General features: G+C 41.2%; 1 protein-coding gene across 4 annotated transcripts in view; it reads left to right on the forward strand.

Moving 5' to 3' along the window:
* The window catches only part of oxr1a (oxidation resistance 1a), a 252,747-nt gene that overhangs the window by 73,157 nt on the left and 155,265 nt on the right, over nt 1-24,325 (forward strand). For 3 of the 4 annotated variants that reach the window (XM_079692948.1, XM_079692951.1, XM_079692952.1), the window contains exon 1: nt 6,354-6,394. The exons of the other annotated variant lie outside the window; for it this stretch is intronic. In XM_079692948.1, coding sequence (XP_079549074.1) covers nt 6,369-6,394 — 26 coding nt within the window. In that variant the 5' untranslated portion in view covers nt 6,354-6,368. Of the gene's footprint in view, nt 1-6,353; nt 6,395-24,325 lie in introns of those variants that run through there. 4 annotated transcript variants of the gene reach the window in all.

Genomic DNA, 24,325 nt, shown 5'->3' on the forward strand with positions numbered 1-24,325 from the left:
CTACATCAAATTTACACACATGGGTCGAAAATGACCCGCATTCATTTCCTATGTTATTTCATGCATGGCTGTGTTTCTTTGCTATATCTTTTAAAATCTATTTATTTCATCATGTAATATTGCAAAGTATTCATTAAATATCTTGTTTTTGATGACCATAAATACTTTTTTTTTCATTTTCTCTGTCTATATTTTGGAACTAAAATAGGTTTTGTATCACTACATCAAGTTTCCACACATGGGTCAGAAATGTCCCGTGCAAGTGTGAATTTGATAGGAACCTTTGATTTATAAAATGTGTGCAGTTAGGACATTTTTTACTGTGGACAACTTTTCACTTGTCAGAATATGGCGCTGGTCAGAACTAAACAGCTGGACAACATTTCACATTCCACTCTTGTCAGAAGGAAACAGGCTGCATCTTCAGATCTGATTCATGTACTGTAAGTTTTGTTCTACAATTGTTTTACTAAGAAAAAGATATTGAGAAAAGATAACTGCACATAACATTTGAACATTATCCCTACCTGTTGGGAAAGAGAAATATTACATTAGCGTATTCTATTCTAGCTTGCATTACAATTAGCATATTCTATTCTAGCTAGCTAATGTTAGCTTGTGTTAGCTAGGTCAATTCTAGATCGCGGTCGCTAATGTTAGCTAATGCTACATGCCAACTCTCTTGCCAGATCATGTATGAAATGTAATCATGTCTTACACAATAAATACGCTATACTATTTTCAACCCATTTGTCAATCTGGAAATACATACATAATAATAAATAAATACATTTAAATACAGTCATATAAAGGTATAAGCTAATGTCAACTAGGGCAACAAAATAAAACTTGAATTAGAAAAGTGTACTGTATAATTTATCAACTGATGTTGTAAATATTATTTTGATTTTCTTCATCCACAGTATTGCTCGTCGTCACACTCATTCACGTTTCACGGCTGAAATGGTCATCGAGATTTTACATCAAGAACAGGATAAGGAAGATGGAGCAATCCTTGATTCTGACTCTGAGGTGTCCAGGACCCGTATCTGGTTCAACAATCATTTCACCAAAAGATGCCTGGGAGTTGTTCATTAGTGATAACATCATAGAGAAGGTTTTAAGATGCACTAACTTAGAGGGACGCAGAGCCGCAGCAGCAAAAGGAAAAGAGTGGAGATGCCTCGACAAAGTGGAATTCACGGCATTTATTGGTTTGACCCTCCTTGCAGGGGGGGACAAAAGCTAGGATGTGGCCTTGCAGGAGCTCTTTCTGGATCCCCTGCAAAATCCGATGTATAAGGCCACCATTGGGTTCCACAGATATGAGGATATCTGCTGCCTCATACGGTTTGATGATAAGAGGACTAGGGCTGTTAGACTGGAAACAGACCACATGGCTGCATTCAGATATGTATGGGGCTGTTTCCTGGCCAATTGCAAGAAAGTGTTCGTCCCCAGTGATTGTGTCACTATAGATGAGCAGCTTGTGCCATTCCGTGGAAGGTGCAAGTTCTTACAATACATATGGGATCAAAATCTTTTGGATGTGCGATGCAAGGGTCCATTATGCTTTCAATGGCATGATCTATACAGGGCGACAGCCAGGAGAGGATGTTCAGAGGAACCTTGGCGAGAATATTGTCCAACAGTTGTCCAGCGGAATAAGACACACAGGTGAATATAGAATACAGAGTATACATACAGTGAATATACTTTTGAAGTTCTAGCACAATACCTAGATCACTTTTCCAGTCTCTCATAGTGTCTATTTCATTTTGTATTACCATTGTGAGAAATTGATTAATTTATAAGCATAGAATGGAATACAATGCAGTACTCCATAATAATAATAATCAATATTCCATCAGGTTTATTTTAATGTTAGAATTTAGAGAATTACATGTTGACTAAACTGACCATTCATTTTTTTTGTTCTGTTCATAGGTCGCAACATAACCATGGATAACTTCTTTACCAGCATTCCTTTGGCTGAGAAGCTCCTAGAGAAGAACCTTACGCTTGTGGGGACTCTTCGCCAGAACAAGCCAGACATACCACCTGTCATGAAGCCAAACAAACTGAGAGAGAAGTACAGCTCCAAATTTGGATTCTGTGGCAACATGACAATGGTGAGCTCTGTCCCGAAAAAGGGGAAGGCTGTTGTGCTGCTAAAGCACAATGCATGATGACACAGCAGTGGATGACCAGAGTGTTAAGAGGAAGCCAGAAGTGATCCAATATTACAACCACTGCATTGTAATTACTACACTGCACAACACCCTGGTTACATGGGTGGTGTGACTAATGCACGGCGGCTCTTCATAAAGGAGCTGGGCAAAGAGCTGGTCATGCCACACATGAGGAGATGCATGGAGGGCACGTCCCACCTCCAAACCCATATTACAGTGGCAATGGAAAGATGTGGGTTAAAAAAAAGTAAGCGCAGCCACCACCCAGCCACAGGAGGGCCAAGTGAAGAGGAAGAGGTGCAAGATCTGCCCAACTGCCAAAGATCGAAAAGCCAGAAGCTGGTGTTCCAAGTGCACCAGCCCTGTGTGCAAGGAGCACAAACATGTTGTTGTGAGTTGTGAGGCATGTATGCACTAGATTGCAACTTACTCATGAGTTCATTTCATGAGTTTGTTTCATGAGTGTCATGAGTTCATTTTAAACATTCCGCATTCACCACAGTTCACTGCAGTAACAATACAGATTCACTAACAGTTCAAAAAGTTCAAAATTAGTTTGATCAGTTGTATGGTGTATGCTATGTGTGAGTGTGACAAAGTGACAAATGAACATTTCAAATATTAAATGTGTTATTCAAATCACTGCTTAAATGTTTTTTGACAAAATCATTATTATAGTATGTCTTTTTTTTTTAAATACCACACTTGCATACATTGGTCATTTTCGACCCATGTCTGTAAACTTGATGTAATATTATAAAAACTATTTTAGTTTAGTAATTAACAAAGGAGAAACAAAAGTAATGATTTATGGTTTTCAAAAACAAGATATTTAATGAATATTTTGAATATTTAATGATGAAATAAGTTGATTTCCAAAAATATAGCAAAGAAACACTCAACCATGCATTAAATAACACTGTAAGTCAATACGGGTCATTTTTGACCCATGTTATGTCTTAGAGGGGGTTTTCATAGCTTGTGTATCAGAGGGCAAAAGCTGAGTTTTACTCATTGTTTTGAAGGAGAGGTGGGTGCAGTCTCTGATGTGTTTTGGGAGGGAGTTCCAGAAGGAAGGGGCAGCAATGTAAAAGGCTCAGTCTAAAAAAATCTAGTTTTCAAAATATGAGTGCTTTGGCTACATTTACTGTATCTGTTCACAAAGTTGTCCTATTAAAAGCGACTTTATAACTTTGGTATCTAATTGAGGAACATATGACTTTAGGACTCAATGTGAATTTAAAAAACAACATGAAAGTGAAAAAAACCCTACTGCATATAACTGCACAGTGAGGTAAGGTCACATGTTGGAGGATAGGGGGCAGTATAAGTATGGCTGTATAACTGCTATCCCAGCATGATAATTGCATGAGCAATGGCTCTGAGATTTGAGAGAGGGGAGTACCCGCTGTCCCAGACTGTGATGTGGAGTTGTTGGTAAAGCGGAGGAGAAATAAAGCACAGATTTGGGTCAGCTGTGGCCTGCAGGAGAGGAGCTGTCACACAGGAACAGGCCTGTTAGTTAGCTGCTTCTCTCTGGGGGGCAGGACCCATGCCTCCGTCAGGCATGCACAATGCTGGGGAGATTACTGGCCTCCAGCCTGTCACCCATATTTTTCACATTTTATTTGAAGCACATGGATGCATTTTAAGCTATACTGCCATCTCATGAGCTGTGTGTGATGCAGACATTTCTGTCTTTGCTCTTTGTTTCCTGACCTTATCATTGTTACCACATCAGCATCTTAATGAGCATGTTGTCTGCATCTGTTTCTAGACGAGGCCTCATTTGCATATATATATATATATATATGTCACGTTTATATATATATATATATATATATATATATATAAACGTGACATTTCAGAAAAGTTGTAGGACAGAAATAATCATCGTAATGTAAATCATCATCTGGAGAAGTTTCATTACAGATAGTAGAGGCTTTTGTATACTTCTGAAACCTACTGACCTCACTTTGCAACACTCGGGCTTCTATTGGCTAGCGCTCAAACACATTGTACATGATCTCTAAGCAGTTGAGCAATCACAACAGAGCCAGCCAGCTAACCAATCAGATCAGACTTTCAGCAGACATTAAAGCATGTAAACATTTCAGAGTAGAGGCATGAAATACAAATATGAAACCTTAAAATGAGCATGATACGTCCCCTAAAACCCTTAGATGCATAAGTGGGTCTTTTTTGACCCGGTGCGGTGATTTTCTTAGAGTATCATTGTAATTACATTTTATTATCATTTCATATTCCAGCTATTCCTCAAAAAAACATGTTTTGGATATCATGCCATTCAAATTTTAAATTTAAATGTTGTACATTTTAAGAAATTGTAGTCTTTGTATTACTACCCCAAACTTCCATAAGTGGGTCAAAAATGATCCGCATGCATTTTCTATGGAATTTCGTTTTTTTTCAAAATGTAAAAAAAACTTCTAAAATTATAAATGGTGAAATATTAAATATTTCTAGTGTGAACCAAAATATAATATTCTTAACCAAAATGACAAAAATGACATAAAAACACATATTATTCTAATACGGGTCCTTTTTGACCCACTTATGGAAGAGTGTGAGTCCAGTCACTCGTGCATCCAAGGGTTAAAAAAAAAAGTATGCTATTCAGCTATACTGTCTTTTCAAAAATGAACTTCAGTACTTCACATCTTTCAAAAATTCCATTTCCATTCCTTTCTGAAGGTTTTTAAAGAGGGGTCAGTTGATGAATAATTTTTACCCTGAAAGATATTACAAACGAATGGCTGAATACAATAATTGATGGTGTTATTTAAAGAGATATCCCAAATTCCCTCCATTAAAATATTCAACTCTAATAACAAAATGACACAACCTGACTTTATCTACTGTTAACATTTCTGTTCCGACCAAATGTATGGAAATCAGCACATATCAAATAAGATAATCAATCAGCGTATTTAAACATAACATTTCAGATAACTTGTACAAAAGAAAGTTGTCTTAATGTATGTAATCAACCAAAGGAGTTTCATGCTTATATCTTTAAGTTAAAAGTAATATTTTCTGTAGTCTCCTAATCATACAAGACTTTTAGTTTAGTTTTTCACAACATAAATGAATTAATAAATAAGTTGTCAAGGCTTCTTTCATCACCGTATCACAGATAAACCAGATACCTTTACTAATTACGTCTCCGCTGAGATGCCATCACAATAAATAGGTTGCTAATGCATTGAAGGGACACTCACACACACATTGAGAGCCTGCCATGTGGTTTCCAGTCCTAGCAAACCAGAGTGGAGACAGGGTGACTCATCAGCAGCCACGGCGGTGTGTGGCACCAGGATCCCTTATGCTTTTACCACCTGGAAGAGGCCCGGGTGACACATCCTCGGCCACACGGGACACACAGGAAGGACCGGGCCAAACAAGGCACATATCAAACATCACGTCCCAACATTTCTCCTCTTCTCTTCTCTGCTGCTTCTGCATTACCAGCCTGCTGTCTGCTGGCAGCTTCCCCATCCTTTCCCTCTCCGTCCTGTCCATCTCAATCTCGTCCTCTGTCATCCCCTCCACTGTACAGCCGAACTCCAAACTGCCCCCTACCCACTCTGTCCCCCACATTGAACTCCGAATGAGATTCCCTTCTTTTAAGTGGAGGGTTTAAATACAGCGGCAAGCTTTGGGATGAACTCCCCTCTCTTTGGCAGAAACAGGACATTTGGTAACTTTTTTAGTAACAACTGTTTTAATCAGCATCACTAGGACAAACATTTATAAATAATGACAAAAGTAAAACTCAAATCTTTAACCCCCTCCCACTAGTTAGTTTGGAATGGCACTTACTGTGGCGAACGCACAAACGGAGTGAAAGTGTGTGAGGGAATTGGAATTAGGCCTACCTCTCCACAGACACACACTACCCCTCCTCCCCCACCCCTCAGGTCTCAGGCATCAGTAACAGGCTCCAATCGGCTTGGCCAGCTCACACCTCACCCCCCCCCCCCCCCCCCCCCCCCCGCCTGTGTATCCTCGCTAGTCTGGGTTATATTGGGTAGATAAATTAGCACAGTGCCCCACTCTCCTAATGAGGACATGGTCACATGACAGGCATTTTTCCTATGCTTAAGTTAAGCAGTTTGAGCAGTCGATTCCATTATCTCCTGTGTGCAAGAGTCAATGGAACCCGTTCTGAGACCTCCTGGGTATGTACCAACTATATTCACTGGATTCTCCACTCTCTTTTACCCAGGAGCAATTGCATTCGTTTACTGTGTCTAGCTTTACTTTAAATTGAGGTTTGTTTTGAAGGAAGAGACGGTATAATGTGGGAAAGCCACAAGCGTAATCAAACAGTATTTCTGTGCAAGTGGATTCTACTACTAGGGAAATGAGGTGGGCTATTTGTTCTATTGGGGCTCTTTAGCAAGTGAATCAAAGGAGATATAATGGCAAGTTGTTTCTGTTAGAAGCTTCTACCGGCTTGAGCTCTGAACATTCTGATGGCTGATTTCACATGGTAAAGCCTTAATTTTCCAATATGTTCTGCCTTGAAAGCCTTCAATCTTTTGGATAGTGGTTGTGGAAGCACTATCAATCGATTCTGTTAGAGGATTGTGAAAGGCAAGAGTTTTATTTCTAAAGTAAAATACATTATCAACAACACTGACGTTTCCTCTCATAAGAGCCGAATAAAGAGATTTGAACACAATGGGTTTGTCGGAGATGAGTTTGAAAGCATTCATCAAGGTATCAGGTAATTTTTCAGCAGTGGCCATAGCGTCTTAACAGGCCACTTGAAAATAGCCCTCCTTTGTTTTGACACCAGATGGTACAGCCATCATTAGGCAGCAAGGACAAGCTTCTGAAGTGGAGCGGGAGTGTGTCACTTTGCACACTAGCTTTTCACAGACACATCATACACTTGCAAGATCATCTCACTGCTATAGTTTGATGCCGCAAAATTAGGCCCATCTGCCTGAATCATTGTAAAGCTCCAGCAGCAGACAGCTGTTATAGACATATCATAACTTTTTAAGACCATATAGTGGTTACAAAATAGACAAACGGATGATAGCTGTCATGTTTCACAGTAATCGGAAAGGAAGAATTCTCTATTGGATGTTGTGTTGGATACCATATTTCATTGCAAAAGAGATCAGATTTTTTCAGCAAATGCCATGCAACAAAATTCATATAGAACGCAACCTAGTGTCAATTCATCCAAGCAGCATTCAATATGGAGAAAGATTGGATTTTTCAAACCACATGTAGAGGCAGTTGCAGACCATTGTTGCAAAGGTGTAAATCCATCCATATTTAGCCCTGTAACATTGACAGTAAACTGTCTGTATAAATATCCTGGTTACTCTCAACATTTCTTTATACGTGCATTCAATACATGCATTCTATACGCCCTTTTGATAACAGAAGCTACACTTAAATGACACTGAAGTTAACCATTGCTCTCATTAAAGCAACAAGGAAACACTCCTCTAGCTATTTATACACATACAATCACATACTGTAGGATCAGCAAGCTGCTAAGGCGTTTATCTGATCCCCGGTCAGTTTAACCACTGAATGACCTATTGAGGTAACAGCAGCACTGATATGTAGGGGTCAGGTAGCAGCATGGGTTAGAGCCTGTGAGAGTTAGAACTTCCTGTTCACCTGTCCAACCGTCTAACTGTCCAAAGAGTCCAAAAAGATTATAACAAATCAAATTGTCTCACCTGTTGGCATAGGTTTTAAGTAAATCTTTGTTGTAGCTTATGATAGTTGTTAGCTAATGCTAACTAAGCTATTATTGTTATAAACTACACCGCTGTCAAACTGTCCAATGAAGTCCAAAAAGATTATTTAAAAAAGAAAAGGATAACTTTTGTCCAACTTGGTCTAGTTCGCTAGTAGTACATATTTGTTTTAGCTTGAGGATAGTGTTAGGCTGCTTTCAAACCGTCTAATAAAATCCAAAAGGATTATAAAAGAAGTTAAAAAAAGAAAACTAAAAACTTTTGTCTCACATCTTGGCCTAGTTCTTAAGCACGTGTTTATGTTAGAATTAGCCAAAAAAAGATCCAATAGCTAACTCAATTATTACTGTTGTAACTAGACCTCTGTGCATTACCACGTCTTTCTGAATTGATTTACTTGTAGCCAGGGAAAAGAAAGATGGGTTCCAATAATGTGGATTTGTCCAACTGAGTTGCAAATAATGTATGCTAGCAGCTCAACATTTGTTTTGGCACGTGTACTAGGACCACATGCTTCACTTTTTTTATTTTTTATTTAGTCCAGTTGATTGCCAAGACAAAAAAATCATTGTTTTGAAGAGAGGTTTTGTTGTTACGGCCGTTACGCAGATATAAACCACAATTTGAGCTGCCAGTTAACATGTACTATAAAAATGTATTATTTACTTATTGGATTGTATTGGTCTTAATGATTTGGTCAGGACTCGGTCCACCTTTGGTGCCTAAAGTAGGTCTAGATCCGCAAGTACACACACACCTCGCTTGACTCAGACCAAGATCAAGTGAAATGAGCACTCCAAGACATGTTTCCAATCTTCAACACTGTACCCTTAATCCACTTTGATCAGAAAGAGTGGATTTGGTTTTACACTCTAAGCAGGGATTTGGTGGCCCAGATACGCTGCCTGATGACATTCTGGAAGAACAGGGAGAGGAAGAGGACATATGGCCACATATTCTCTTGAATCATACCAGGATCTGCTAATGCTAATTAACATTTCACTTTCGCTGTCTTTGCACGTGCTGCATGAATAGTTGTCCTCCGTATTTTCTAACAAGGTAGACCCAGATATGTCACACATTCCCATAAAAATGACATAATCGGACAGTTTAGACTTCAGGCGTATGGCCACAGTTCATACATGTATGGGATTTAGCATAAGATTTAGGTGAACGCATAAATGTCAAATCCAATCTGCGAGGGAAAAACATCAGAATTCAGTATGCTTTTCAACTGCAGATTGAACCTGGCATGTGAGATGAATCTACAACCACTCGACTTACTGACACCCCTGTGGCTTAATAATCATCAGAAGCTGGATAGAGATTACTTGTCCTTAATGCTGTATGTTATGTCAACGCCATCATATGTAAACTCCCCAGGGATAATAAATACTCCGTGATGCCTTATATCACCACAGTAAATCTGTTCACATGTCCTCTAACATGACTAATGTGCAGATGGACACACAAATACATGCAGAGAGAGGATTTGCTTTGAAGCTACTCACTTCTCGTCTACAAAAGAGAGGTGCCGGAATGAGTCCTAAAACTCGAAAAAGACTAAGTATTTTACCACTTCTGATTCCCCCCGCCTCGAAGTCAAGGGCCTTTTTAACGTGTTTGTGGTTGTGCAATTGAGAGAACTAAACGTCATTGTGCCGAACGTTAGCTCACTTTAGCTTAGCGGCGGTGATGCATCCGTACGCGCTGTAGTTAGCTTGTAGCATTATGTTAGCTTTTTATCTCTTCCTATAGCGTTTAAGCTTCAAAAAACGGTCTGTGTTGTGTAAATATGTGGGGATTATCCTTTTTAAATGTAGCTCATTTTCTGCAATATACCGAAATCCCTTTGCTTTTTAACAAGATAGCCCTTGCGGCTAACTTCCGGGTTGGCCCACAACAATTCATCATCACTGCACCACTCTACAGCCCACATCTGTTCCCAATGAGGAGAGTTATTGATGAGGCTCCTGGACATGTACTGTATACTGCAGTGTTGGTACATGTGCTGTATGTTGCAAACAGTACAGTATTTGTGCCTATAGGAATATGTGCTGGTTAGATTCGTTGCATGTTTAATTGAAAAGGGATGGAGATCAAAATGATGAATTATGCAGTGTTCTGTATGTTGATTATTAGCCATGAATTAATAAGAACCGAATCACCTGTGTGTGTGTGTGTCCTCCAAAGTCATGCGTGTGGCAGCTGCATTGTTTCCTGTCGCTTTTGATTAGCATTGAACCCCAGAGCAACAACATGCTGCGTGTGTGTGCAGTCAGCTCTTCAGACGCGTCCAAAGACATTAAACTCTGACAAATATCCAGCTGATGAGGTTATGTAAGCTGAAAAAATAACTGTTATACTTCATAAACATCCCCTTTGTAGTTTTTCTTTTTCCAACACTTTTGAAAGTCTACCCACAATTAAATGGCATGTGATTTTGCACAGCTGTGTGCATTCTGGGTATTGTTGCTTTACCAAGAAAACATTTGCTTCGTGGTCAAGATAGACAGAATAGGCGTTTGCATTTAGCAATAACATTTTACATATTTCAGTTGAAACTTGGTTTAAATGACAAATGATGTTGTCGTCTTTTCACCATCACTGTTGATAGAACGTTGCCTTTCCCTAGCTTGTTAGCTACAGTTCCCAGCATATGTTTCTTTAGATTGCTGCCATGTGCTTCGCCAACTCAGCTGTCAATCAAACACTTCCATTTGGAAAATATCAGAATTTCTACAGTCTTTGTTGCTTTCAGTACTTTTAAAAAGGAAAAAACAGTCATGTTTAAATCTCTTGGAGAATGATTTTTGACTGCAAAACAGGATATCTTTTTTCACTTGGCCTAACATTATTAGCTTTTCACAGATGACAGTTATTGGCACATTAGTTGGACATAATAAATAACAGATATCTTTAAGATCAATCAGAAATAGTGTCACCATTATACAATCAGAGTACATTTTTCACACTGTAACATGTCTTACAGGTTTAAATATCATTTATAATTGTTTGCAGGATGGAGTAACTGTGAAGGCATTAATTTTACATTATTCACGCTTCACCTAGCCAATACCAATTATAATCTTTCAGTCTGCCTCTATGTTTGAGTCCAATTATACATTCTTAACAGTCATTCCACTTAATCGTGCTTGGGATACATCTCAGGAATGCGCTGGTATTGTTGTGTTGTTACAACTTAGTTGTATTTGTATTATCAGTGGATTTCTTCAGTCTTTCCTTTTTAGGAAGGCGAAGACTGTTGTTTCTCATTCTAAATTTGATATTCGGTTTCATCCTTCTTTTTATAGCAGCTTTTTTTTTCAATGTACAAAGCAAACAGCAGGGGGCCTCCCAGATTAGTATCTACTACTGTAAATTACCACGAGACCACAGGATTTGTTTACCCACTTCTTTTTGTTGGAGCAGATAGTGTTAGTGTGCACGCTCCCTGAGGGGCTTCACCGTGGAGTGAGGTAAACAAACCAGATGTGAATTACAGAGAGGGTAAACACATTAGCAACTTATCATTAAGCAGGGTCACATCTGCACTGCTATTTTTTGGGAAACAAAAGTATTTATGTCTTCAGCTATCGGGTCAAACACAAAGAGAGGCTGTCTGTTCCCATCTAGGTCACGCAGCACATGTCGATACAGCGTCCCTCAGTGCGTCCGACAGAGACTCGGCGCAGTGTGTGTTGTTCCTGACAAGGTCTCTACTCGGATGACCTGTGTGTTGTGCAACAGAAGTCAGCACATTTGTTTGTTTAGGAAGTTTGCCGGTGATTTGCACTGATGAATTAATGGTGGCAGAGCAGTGGTGCAGAAGATGTTCCGGGGGGGGGGAGAGTGAGACAGCAAGGGAGAGCAGGAAAGCGAGAGGGGGGGGGGGAGTTGCTGCTCTATCCCGCCGTGCTTCGACTCCCCGCTTCTGGGGGGGGGGGGAAGAAGGGAAGTAGGGGAGAGTCAACACGACAATGACAAAACGAAGACAGGCTAGAGGCTTACCGGGGGATTTATAATGGGGGGGTACGCTGTAATGTTGGGCAGCCTTACATGCTAACACATTGCATCCAGTGGCCATCAGCAGCCAGTGAAGGAGAAGAAATTGACACAATTTTGCTTTTTGACGTTTTTTTTACTGCATGTTGGTACAGAAATCAGAATGTAAACACAAACTGACCCTCCCACTGTGGACTTAGCATGTTACTCTGACCTTCACCACAACATACTTAACCTTCACCCTTCCTCCAGAATACACCTAATCCTCACTCTAATCCTTACCCTCACTGCAAATCCTGCAGCAGGTTGACACAATACTGGGAACACCTGTAGAGCAGCTTTGAGAAGCTGGCGAGAATCATAGAAAACATTTGATTCACCCCCCACATTTGAGACTTAACTGCATGTGGAGTGATGCGATTGCTTTTATTTGCATATACATAAGACTGCATAAAATCCAGGTAATGAAAACAATGAGACATGTGACAGGAGTTGTTAAGAAGCAACAGGCTTACAACTGATCTCCTCTTTGACTTCAATAGAAAAAAAAACTATGGCAAAAAAAGAAAAGTTACCTAACATAATTTAGAAAAACACAACAAGAACAACCAAAAATGAGCAGTTAAATCTAACAAATCAATAATCAACAAATCCACAACATGGGTCTAACACAGTAGGTAAACAAGATCACATGCAGTCCCTGTGTATGCAAGCATGAATGCATTCACATGAATACTCAGTAGTGGAAGAAGTACTCTAATATTTAAATAAAACGTAAGGTACTAAAAGTAATATTACTCGTTAAACACAATAGCTTGAAAAATTATTATAGGCCTATACATTATATTATTAGCTTATAACAATGTATGCATTAATGTATTCATTACTCTAACATTACAGCTTTTAAAAGAGGGTCAGTTTTTTGTTTACATATTGTTCTACCAGGTATCATACATTAACAATCAATACCTTATATCTTAACCTTTTAAAAGAAATAAACATTAGTCCGGAAACGCCTCGATTGGACTCCTTTGTTTACTTACGTAACATAGTGACGTGCTTCTACTGGCTAGCGCTCTAACACATTGTACTTGATATGCTTAAGAGCATCAAGTGGGTAACTAATCACAACAGAGCTGACCAATCAGAGCAGACTGGGCTCTGGTTTCAGACAGAGGGTGAAAAGAGGTGCTGCAGTGCAGGCAGTATGAGAAAAATAAAGAGCTTTTTGACTTAACCAAAAGTGCTCAGCAGCTATTACTAGGGTATTGATGAATGGTATTAGTTTGGGTAATAATAACTGATATTCAGCCATATTAAGTATTTTTAAAATGGCCTTTGTTGGAGTGTGTAATCTGTGGCCTCATGGTTTCAGTGGTACCTGTTGGCTAAGAGTTGAAGCAGTCTCAGGCATGACTGGCCTGTTCTTAACGCGCCTGGAGAGAAGGAATTTTTTGCTAGTCAGTGAGGTGTGATGATCACAAATTTTCGATTTACAACGCAGCTCTTGCTTTTTCCTTTGAAGCATGAAGAGTTCTCAGCATTTTCTTTTTGTTGAATGCTTCTGCGTTTATCTGTCATCCTACAGAATGCTCTATTATTAGTAAAGACTTCCATGGTTTGCTAAAATTGCCTTGTTTTTGAATAGTCAATTAATGTAAACATGTTTATAATCCTGAGTCAAATGTATTGAGGCTTGAAAATGGTTCCTTTTCAGCGTGCTGTGTGATTATAGGTGATGTGCAGAGCAGTGAGGAAAGAAAAGAGTGTTTGAGAGTGAATGGCAGAGAGAAAAGGGCCCTTCACTGGTGACCTCTGTCATTTTGAGCAATCACAAGCCAGTATTTGAATGGTTGATCTCTCTTCTAAAGAACCCTGTCCACCACGGGGACAATTGTTCTTTTGATGGGCCAACATCTTCAGCAGGAATTCATCGTTCAATCGAAAACCTTTTGTTGAGCAGTGCGGCACCAGCGCAGAGAGGAAGACAGCATTACAACCGGCATAGGAGGAGCGATTTGAATCTTTCTCTGAAGCAGGGGACTAGATTAGAGGGTGTGGTACTGAAGCTGCCCGCAGCTTCTACTCTGGAAGAACCTGATGAAGCGCTGCTGGCAGCCTCAGGGCAACAGACTCCAGGCCTCATAGGATCCCTCCACTCCGGTGTTAGATCGATCTGCGGCTCAGCCACTTTTTTCTTATCCTCCTGTATCTACATATACATGGTTTTCATTAAGCATACAGGTATATAACTCGGGAAGAGGGTTGATGAGTCATGTTTAAGCTAATTCCTATCTGGTAGTATCTACTATTGCTGTCAATCAGTTGAAAAAAAGTAATTGCGTTAATCAGAATAATTAATCTTTCAAATTCTAGTATTTACTTATATTTTGCCGGTAGATTAAATAAATACACACGTGGTGTAATAAAGAGATGTGTGATCACCCTCTGTGTGTTGTGTGCTACACTGGGTTATTATCTGTGCTGTTACAGTGGTGGCCCTGTCCACTATCTCACACTCCTGTGCAACTTCCAAGAACCTGCCTAGCATGTGGTTGAGCAAAATGCCTTCCCTCCGTCTTTACCACAGCTAAAGAACAAATGGTCCAAGAACTATTTGTCTTGGATTAAGTTTGCTCTTACACTGAGGTAGATATGGTTTTACTGATGTTCAATGGTTTCCATTCAGTGCAAAACAAGCAGCTTGTGCCAATTTGTCAGCTTTTTTTGCCGTTTCACTGCCATGTGGTTATTGGTAAACATCCGCGCTGGTATGACCTGAGCGACTTTGGGTGAAACTTGCTAATGTGATACATTTGTGTACATTTTTTCCAGCTTTATTACGAGAGGTAATGATGTTCAAATATTAGAGTTTATAAATATTTTGAGATTTGAATCTCCTGTTTCATGTTAGAAATCATTTAAGTAGATATTGGGTCACTCCAGGCAGATAGGAACAGCCTGTCCATCTGAATCTTCAGGTGCAGCCTTTGTTTTGGAGTTGACATATTTTGACAGTCAAATGTGTTTATGAACAGTCTAAAAACCCGTCATATTCAGATTGGAGGAGATTTGAGCAGCCTAGATGGTGGCATACAATGTGACGGCAAAGGAAACAATACGTATGCAAAGCCTTTTTTAAAAAACCTTCAATATTGTAAATATTATATCAGTTCCAGCTTCCAGTATTATGCTCAATAAAGAATTTCCATTACAAGGAAATGTAAGTGCTCTTAAAGAATACAGTCGTGCAACCCGATTCAACTTTCCCTTGATCTCAGAATAGTAGACGAAGAGTGCACCAAAATCTCATCTTAAAATGTATTCCATCAGTTTGTGTTGCTAATTAATATGGAAGCTCAGAGTATGCCTTATTGTGAGGGAGGTGTGTTAGTGGAGGACGAGCTGCAGGAAGCTAACAGATGTCCCGTTAGCGCCGAGCTGTGTCTGGAATATCAAGTGTAGCTGCTGTTGCTGCAGGGAGACAGGCAGCTGGGAGACAAAACGCATCAATGACAGCGAACCTCTACCACTCAAAACAACACCTGTAAATAACCCAATTTGTGTTCTTTGAAATTGAAAAGGATATTGCATTGTTTCTTTCCTTGCAGTAGTGTATATTTCTTAAGTGTAATTTGGCTTGGCTTCCTATTTTGTATGGACATGGTTTTATTTTGAAGGAGAGTTTACGCTGTTGACAGGGAGTTGTTGTTGCTATGGAAATCTTGACCCGTTGTTATAACACATGCATAAACTTCCCAGTGGGCGGAACTTGTCATAAAGTCTGCGAAAATAAAGCCCACCCATTTAGAGGGAAGATATGATTGGTCAAATGTACTGTCATTTGACATGACCCTCTGTGAATTTACAGCAGGACCACCAATCAGCTCCTGTCTTCACAGTAACTCACAGAGACGAGGGATTTATCTCTTTGGAAATGTTATTTTAAATACAATTAAATCAAGTTATTTTTGTACAACTAATGAAAAATATATATTTAAAAAATATATATTTTTTAAAAATGTTTTAAAATACTATTTTGTAGAATATCTTAGGCCCTCAAAGATGACGGCTTGCCACTGCCTCATAAACATTTGTTGGCACCAACATTTTTACAGGACACTTCGGACGGAATTATTTCAAAATAAAACCATCAGAAAGCAACAGTTTTTTTAGTAGGGACTCACGGTGAGGTTTATAAACTGGCAATGTATGTTCAAACTTCCATCCTACATCTGCTCCCTCATCTCACGGCGAATTGTAAGTGGCTACTACCTGAGATCGCATGCTGTAGTTTTATTAAATGTGCCAACTGCGAGGACTGTCTTAGGGAAGATAGCTTTTAGATGTGCAGCTCCACTGTCTTGGAATAGTCTGCAATTGAAATGGAAACTGAGCAATCTGGTGCCACTAAATGTTTTTAAAGCTCGGTTGGATGCTACTCAACCGGAAGCTGTTGGTACCTGCTCATGTTGATAGTTATTGTAAATTGTAATCCCTGTAATGATGCTGTAAGATGTCCTTTTTGTTGTTCTGTTTATGTTTTTATGTTTCATGTGGAACTACTTGAGCAGGTCCCTGCTCAATGATCTCAATGGGATACACCTGGGTAAATAAAGGTTTGAAATGAAAATGAAAATGTACCTTGTTTTAAAATGAAAGGCACAGAATTATACAGCTTTTTTAAAGGACATTTGGAGCAAGGCTTCATTGTTTTTCAAAATAAAAAGCTCCCAACATTCGCTCTGTGTTAACAGGGTTAGGGTTAGATGCATAGCGTTCACAGATGGACCTCGTTCTCCAAAATAAAAGCCCCAGAATGTGTTTTAAAACGTTCAATGTCTCATATATTTCATAGGATATGGTTACAAGCTTAATGTGACTGTGACCTCTCAACACGTGGTTTTGTCGTCTCTGAAATTCTGATCAGTGTCTCAGACTATGCCTTCTTTGGTCCTTGTCTTTGAGGAGATTGTGCCCATAATGTCCTTCAAAAGACCTTGAGTATGATGTTCAAGAAGATGTAGGATCCTTTTATTATTATTTTTTTTAAGCTTAACTGTTTATATTGGGGGTTGCATACAAATGTACTGTAATTGTGCTTTAATTCCTATTAAACATTTCTAATGTAGACAGCTCCATGGTGTACGTTCAACACTTACCACAGAAGTGAAGCCCCCCCCATACTAACTAGCAAAATGCATTAATGTATAGGTTATGTCTGTAGATACTAGTTTTGAGTCTCTCGTATGTAACATTGCTCTGATTTAACACCCATAGTCTGCCTCGCAACCACCGCTATTCTTGCATACATAAGTGCGTGTGTGCATGGATGATTGTGACACATTGTAAAGCTCTTTACACCACTCTCAGGATAAAGCCGCCGTTTAAATTCAGGCCATTTTCCATTTACATCTTTAGGTTTTATGGAGTCATTAATGTTGTCTTTTCAGCCATTTTATAGCCTTTTCTCTAACACAGCGGTAATGACGAGGCTTGTTGTTGTTGTTGTTGTTGTTGTTTGAAGAAGAAAAAGATTTTGATTTTTAAAACAAATGTTATTTCCATTTGTTTTAACTATACACCGGAACAAAAAACAAAAAACATTACACAAATCAAATAAATAAACAGATTTTCACGTCTACCAAATAAATGTCATTTGAAAACGTTTTACCCATTTAAAAACATCATCTTTTACACACTTTAAAAACAAAAAACTTCACCTACCCTCTAAAACTTCAATATTAGAGAGTCATTTTCCCCCAGTGAGCACAGAACCTGCCCAACAGCCCACACATCCAGAAACCCCTGTAGATGATTGATCAGCGTATAGTATGCATGCTCCACCCTCAGACGCAGAGCACTGCATCCGTCCACCCTACTCCAGCAAGTTGGTTCTTCCTACTTTTCCAGATTGCTAATTTTGCATTAGCAAACAAGAAATTGATCAATAGTAGGATTTCCTTCTTTTTCAGGATGTATTTGGGGCCATGGACAAAAAGTGGTATGGAGAAAACCTCCCCGAACCCCTCCACCCACTCCTGTAACATTTTTTTAAGACCAGCCAACCGGGGACAGGACACCACTAAATGCTCCAATGTTTCTGCCATAAAACAGAACGGACAGCCCCCCCTTGTGCCTGGGTCAAAATGAGCCCTGTATTTGTTAGTGGCTATTGCACCGTGTATAATTCTCCATTGGATGTCAGCCATCCGTTTTTCAACGGGAGACTTATACAGGATCCGCCAGCTGCCCTGAGGGGAAGAGCCCAAACCAAACACATCTGTCCACCTCGACTCTCTGACGCCTGCGAGCGAGCTGAGGTTTAGCACCTTTACGCAGCTAAGATATAGCTTCTTCCCATTGCAGGAGCTGAACATTCCAGGTGTTAGAGTCCCCAGTGATAGCAGGAGACCATCCTCCTCTCTCCATTCCCCCACCGCAGGACCCACCCTCAAGGCAGGAAAAACATAATCATGTCCCTTTCTCCACTGGTCGGCCAGATCTGCATCCAGAGCAAAAGTCCGGTGGGATGGCGACAGCGACTGCCACACCTCTTCTACCAGGTTCTCCAGAACTCGAGTTGATCGAATGCCCGTCACCTCAGCCAGTTTTTCCGTGGAGATCCCTGTCAAATGGCCAAGTTTTACCACTCCCGCTTCAATGAACGCATTTTTTAGGGCGGCTGAAGAGAAAATGGTTCCGGAAAGAAAACCAGTGTCAAACAGGGGCTCCTCAAACAGCCACATCCCAGGCCGGGGGTCGGGTGGTTTGGTAAAACTCAGAATCTTCCAGGCATTGATGACTGAGCAGTAAAAAGGTGCAAGTCCAGTTATCTTGTACGCAGGGGCCTTCAGCAGAAACAGGTGTTTATCAAAACCAAAGCCCCCTGCCCTCCAGAGCAACAGCCGGGCTAGAGCCAGCCAGCAGGGAGAGGCACCATACAGCAGCCGCTGAGCTGCCTGCAGTCTAAAAGCAGCAGTCCTCGCAGTAATGTCCACAAGGCCCTGCCCCCCCTCCGCCACAGGGAGGTACAGGACCGATGCTGGCACCCAGTGATGACCCGACCAGAAGAAATCCACGAGGAGCCGCTGCAGTTGTTTCATGAGGCCCGGCGGTGGGGTTAACACCTGGAGTCTGTGCCACAAAGATGAGGCAACCAGATTGTTGGCTACAAGAATTCTTCCCCTGTAGGACAGCTGGGGTAGCAGCCATTTCCATTTAGCTAATTTTGCTCGCACCTTTCCCAGCAATCCCTCCCAGTTCTGTGCCACCATGTCCTCAGACCCCAACCAAACTCCCAGGACCTTTAAACCCTCGTTTCCCCAGCTGAGGTCACCAGGAAGACTGGGCCTATTTTCTAAACTCCACTGACCTACCAAAACTGCCTCACTCTTCTCCCAGTTAACTTTGGCTGAGGCAGCCTTCCTATACAAACTAAACTGTCCTGTAGCTCGTGGATATCTCGCTGACCCTGGATAAAAACACTGACATCATCAGCATAAGCTGATACAACCACCGGGGGGGCCTGAGCTGACACTGGCAGACTCAGGCCCCTCAGCCGGTTTCTAAGCCTGCACAAAAGTGGCTCGATGGCAATACTATATAATAGGCCTGAGATAGGGCAGCCCTGCCTGATCCCCCTTTTAACTGGTACAGGTCTGCTCAGCCCTCCCCCCACTTTCACAACACAACATGCATCACTGTACAAACACTTCACCCAGGACAAAAAATGCTCCCCAACACCAAAAGCCTGCAATGTGGCAGCCAGAAAAGTGTGATCCACACGATCAAAGGCCTTCTCTTGGTCAATAGAAATAATACCAACATTTATATTGTACAGTTTGCGAACATCAAAAGTGTCTCTCATCAAAAACAAATTGTCCACAATTGATCTGCCAGGGATGCAATATGTTTGATCAGTACCAACAAGAAGTTCGATAAAACACTTCAGTCTGTTAGCTAAAACCTTTGACAGTATCTTATAGTCCGTACATAAGAGAGCCACAGGTCTCCAATTCTTCAGCAGGGTTAGATCTCCTTTCTTAGGCAACAGTGAAATCACTGCACGCCTACAGGAAGCTGGAAGAGTCCCTTTCCCAAAGGACTCCATCAATACATCCAACAAATTATGTCCTAGAATGCTCCAAAAATGTTTTAAAAAGTCTGCAGGTAAACCGTCTATGCCCGGAGCCTTGCCGGAGGCCATCTGTGTCACCGCAGAGGTCAGTTCCTCCAGCGTAATGTCAGAGCCCAAGGTGTCACTTTCGGCTGGACTCAGCTGTGGAAGACCCTGAAAAAGTTCATCAGCGGCTTCCACGTCACAACCTTCGGCTTTGAACAGGTCCGTGTAGAAGGACACTGCATGCCTCCTCATCTCAGCAGGTTCAGAGGTTACCTGTCCATCGGGAAGACGCAGACATACCATCTGCTTCCTTTGGGCCACAGACCTCTCCAGGTTGAAGAAAAAGGTGGTTGGTGCATCAATGTCTCTCATGGAAGTAAAACGGGCTCTGATCAGAGCTCCCTTGGCTTTCTCCTGAAGAAAACAGTTAAGCTGTTGTTGTTTTAGGAGGGACTGTTCTATATTTCGAGCAGACACACTCTCTAACTCTCTGATCTCTCTCTCTAACTGCTCTATAGCTCTCCTAATGTTTGCAGTGGAGTAGGCTGTATACTGTTGACAGAACACTCTAATCTGAGCCTTTCCTACCTCCCACCACTGACTCAGGGAGGGAAAATACTCTTTCTGTGATTTCCAGTTGATCCAAAACAATTTAGAATTCTCACAGAAAATCAAATCTTGTAAAATGTTAACATTAAACTGCCAGAACGATCTAGGTTTCTCTGTGTTGGATAAAACCAAATCCAAAGAAACTAGCTGATGATCTGTAAAACCAACAGGTTGGATGTGACAGTTCACTGCACGAGTAATAAAAGAAGAAGACATGTAAAATCTGTCTAGCCTGGCTGCACTGACGCCCCCATCTAGCATTCTCATCCAGGTGTATTGTTTAACGGAGGGATGCTTCATCCTCCACACATCCACTAAGTCAGCCTCTCTTATCACCTGTGACAGTAAAAGGGACGACTGAGGATGAGGCTCCGTCCTATTCTGTCTAAAGTGACATTAGTGCAAACGTTCCAGTCCCCCCCCAGTATAACACACTCCCCCTGTACACTAGTGTCTAGCTTGTCTTTTAATAACTGAAACACAGATACACGTGCAGGGCCCTGATTGGGTGCATACACATTAATAAAAGTGAAAATGAACTCTAACAGTTCTACTTTCACCATCAAGGCTCTACCTGCCACTATCTCAGTGCTGGATAAAATCTTTACATTTAGAGAGGGGGAGAATAAAACAGCTACTCCAGCACTAAGGTTTGAGCCATGACTGAGTACATACTGACCCCCCCACCACATCCCCCAGTCCGTCTCATTCAGGCTATCACTGTGCGTTTCCTGCAGAAATATCACATCTAATTTTTTCTGATTAAAGACTTCTAACACTAAAGCTCTTTTCTGTGCACTTCTACCCCCGTTCATGTTCAAGGAAGCAACCCTTAAAGCCTGCATTAGAGGAAGGAGACAGAGAGAAAGAACAGACAGGTACACACAGCAGAGAGGAGACACCCAGTGTTGCATGATCATGTTGAAATTATTTAGACCTTTTCAGTTTCTTCCCTCTTTGGCTTCCTGTCGTATTTTTTTTCACAGCAGTTACATGCCTCCTGAGACGATAACGTTTCTTTTCATCCAGCAGGTCTAACCCTACAACTTTCTGAAGAGTTCTCACTGTATGAAGAAACTTGTCAATGTCAGGGAAAAAATCTCTCACTTCCACTGACTTGCCAAAAGACTCGTCTAAAAAGACATTAATCTCTTCCAAAGAATATATCTCTGCGTTCTGAGAAAGACTATCTGCAAATGAAACACAGTCAGAATCCCCCTCACCGTCTGTGTCCATCTCTGTCACCTCATTATTGTCTGCAGCCTGTTGAAGCTCATTTTTCCGCCCAGAGCCAGACGGCAGCTCCTTCTGTGTGCCAACAGCCTCTACCTGTCCCACAGCACCAGTCCTCACCTGTCCTGCTACATCATCTCTCACCCGTTTACCTGTTTCCACATTTTTTCCTCTCACACTCACCACACTCTCTACAGTCCCTGTTTCATCTCTCACGATATTCATCCCTACTTCCTCCGCAGCCACCGGGGCCCCGGCGGGTGCAGCAGCAGCCCCCGCGACACCGGGTCCCGCTGCCGCGGACCAGGCCGCCCCGGGCTCGGCCGCCCCAGCGGCCCCCGGCTCGGCTGCCCCAGCGGCTCCCGGCCCGGCCGCCCCAGCGGCCCCGGCCGCCCCCGGCTCGGCTGCCCCGGCGGCCCCGGGCCCAGCCGCACCCGGCGGAGCGGCGTGCCGTCTCTGTGGACATGCAACACGTTTGTGACCCGACTCCCCGCACTCAAAACACTTTACGCTCCCTGAGCTCGCATAAACCATATAAAAACCCTCTTCGTGCCTCACCCGGAAGGACACATCTAGTGTCTGAGTGGGACAATTCAGAAACATGAAAACCTGTCTCCGCAGAGAATGGACATGTTTTAACTTTTCATCCTTACACCCCAGAGCAACAGTGCGGAGACTACTGGCAAACTTACCAAAACGCTTCAGCTCCCGTTCCAGCGCCTCATTCGGGATGAACGGAGGAACGCCAGACACAGTGATCCGCGTGGACGGTGTCGCCAGCGGTGAAACTTGAATGTATTCCTCGTTTATCATTAATCCGCTCTCGATAAGTTCCGTCACATATTTCTGGTCTTTCAAAAAGACCACGACCGCTTTGTTCATGCGGGAAGCATAGGAGATATTTACATGACCGACCTGATCCCCCACAGCCAGCAGCACCTGCTCCACTGTGCTTGCGGCCTGAGCCACAAGCCGCACTCCGTGTCTCAGAGACACCGGCAGCGCCCCGGAGGACGCCATCCCCGCCACGAGGCACGGAAAAACACTAAATTAACAAATTAACCGTACTTGCAAAGGGTACAAAAATCCCAACGAAAGATCATACAGTTAAAGAAACGATTTAAACAGAAACACAAGAGTTAAAGTTGAAATTCCCTCTTCCCTCTTCAAACACACATCCACCACAGAAGAAGAAGAAGAAGAAGAAGAAGAAGAAGAAGAGTTTGTTCCAAGGACATTAGTGAGGTTCTTGTTTGATGGTTGTGGGGATATTGAGTATCTGGAGTTGTCAATGGCAGGATTTGCTTTCCATGGGTTGAATCAAGGTGCAATATAACGCTCATTTTGAAACAGAAGAAGCACAGCTAATATTTGCAGTAACCATTTTTTGCAATAACTCTGAAATGTAGTTTGTCAAACATAATTATTTTTACAATGATCAATACAAGACAACGGTAAAACAACCCTGGTATTATTACTAACTGGTATATCAACCTGTAATCTTGAAGAGACTAAAATGTAGTTTTATCAAGAAAAAAATGTGTGTACAAAAAGAGGAGTCAAAATCTTAGACGCTGTTTCAGAATTTCCCACCTTATGAACCCAATCACAAGTATTTGGAGAAACGTACTTGCTTATATTAAAGAAGTTATAAAATATAAACTCAAATCTAAGAAGACTAAAATAGCAACACTCTTTATTTAGTTAAATGTAATGGAAGTAAATATTATTTTCTTTGATTATGATAACACTAAAATGGCCAGACCTTTAACTTTATGCGAATAAAGAATTATAATGTACTAGAAATAATAAAAACAAACATTTCACACAATACTTCAACTAAGACTGACCAGACCAAATGAACAGTATTTCAAAACAATGCTGCTGTGCCACAACTGTGCCAGCCTTAAAGAGCCTTTATCTCCACCTGATTATTGCAGCTTTATGTGGAATAAAACAATATACAATGCTTTTAAAAGCATGCCTTTTAATGATAATTACATACTAAATAATGGAAAGAATTCACAAAAGACAGAAGTTTAACTTCACTTTCCTGATTTGAATAACGAAGAGAAGGCCACAGAGCCTGATTGAGAGGGATCCTTTAGTAAAAACAAAGTGTAGGTTTTTAATAATAATGGTGCGAGTCCGTTTGATGTGATTGACAGAGACACAGAGGCTCCGTCTTCATTTGCCATGTCCATTTCAGCTGTCACTTTCCATTTAGGAGCTATTCTTTCTTTAAAAAAACAAACAAACAGCGGTGACTTGTTGTAGGCATCTGCCCTCTGACACTGCCTGCATTTTTTCTTATTGAACACAAATGAATACTGATGTTTTTTTAACTGTTTATTTTCATTTTAAACACTGATGTTTTTAATCAGCAGCGAATATTGCGCCTCAACACG

This window comes from Notothenia rossii (assembly GCF_949606895.1).
Source record: "Notothenia rossii genome assembly, chromosome: 7".
In the NCBI taxonomy this organism is placed as follows: Eukaryota; Metazoa; Chordata; class Actinopteri; order Perciformes; family Nototheniidae; genus Notothenia; species Notothenia rossii.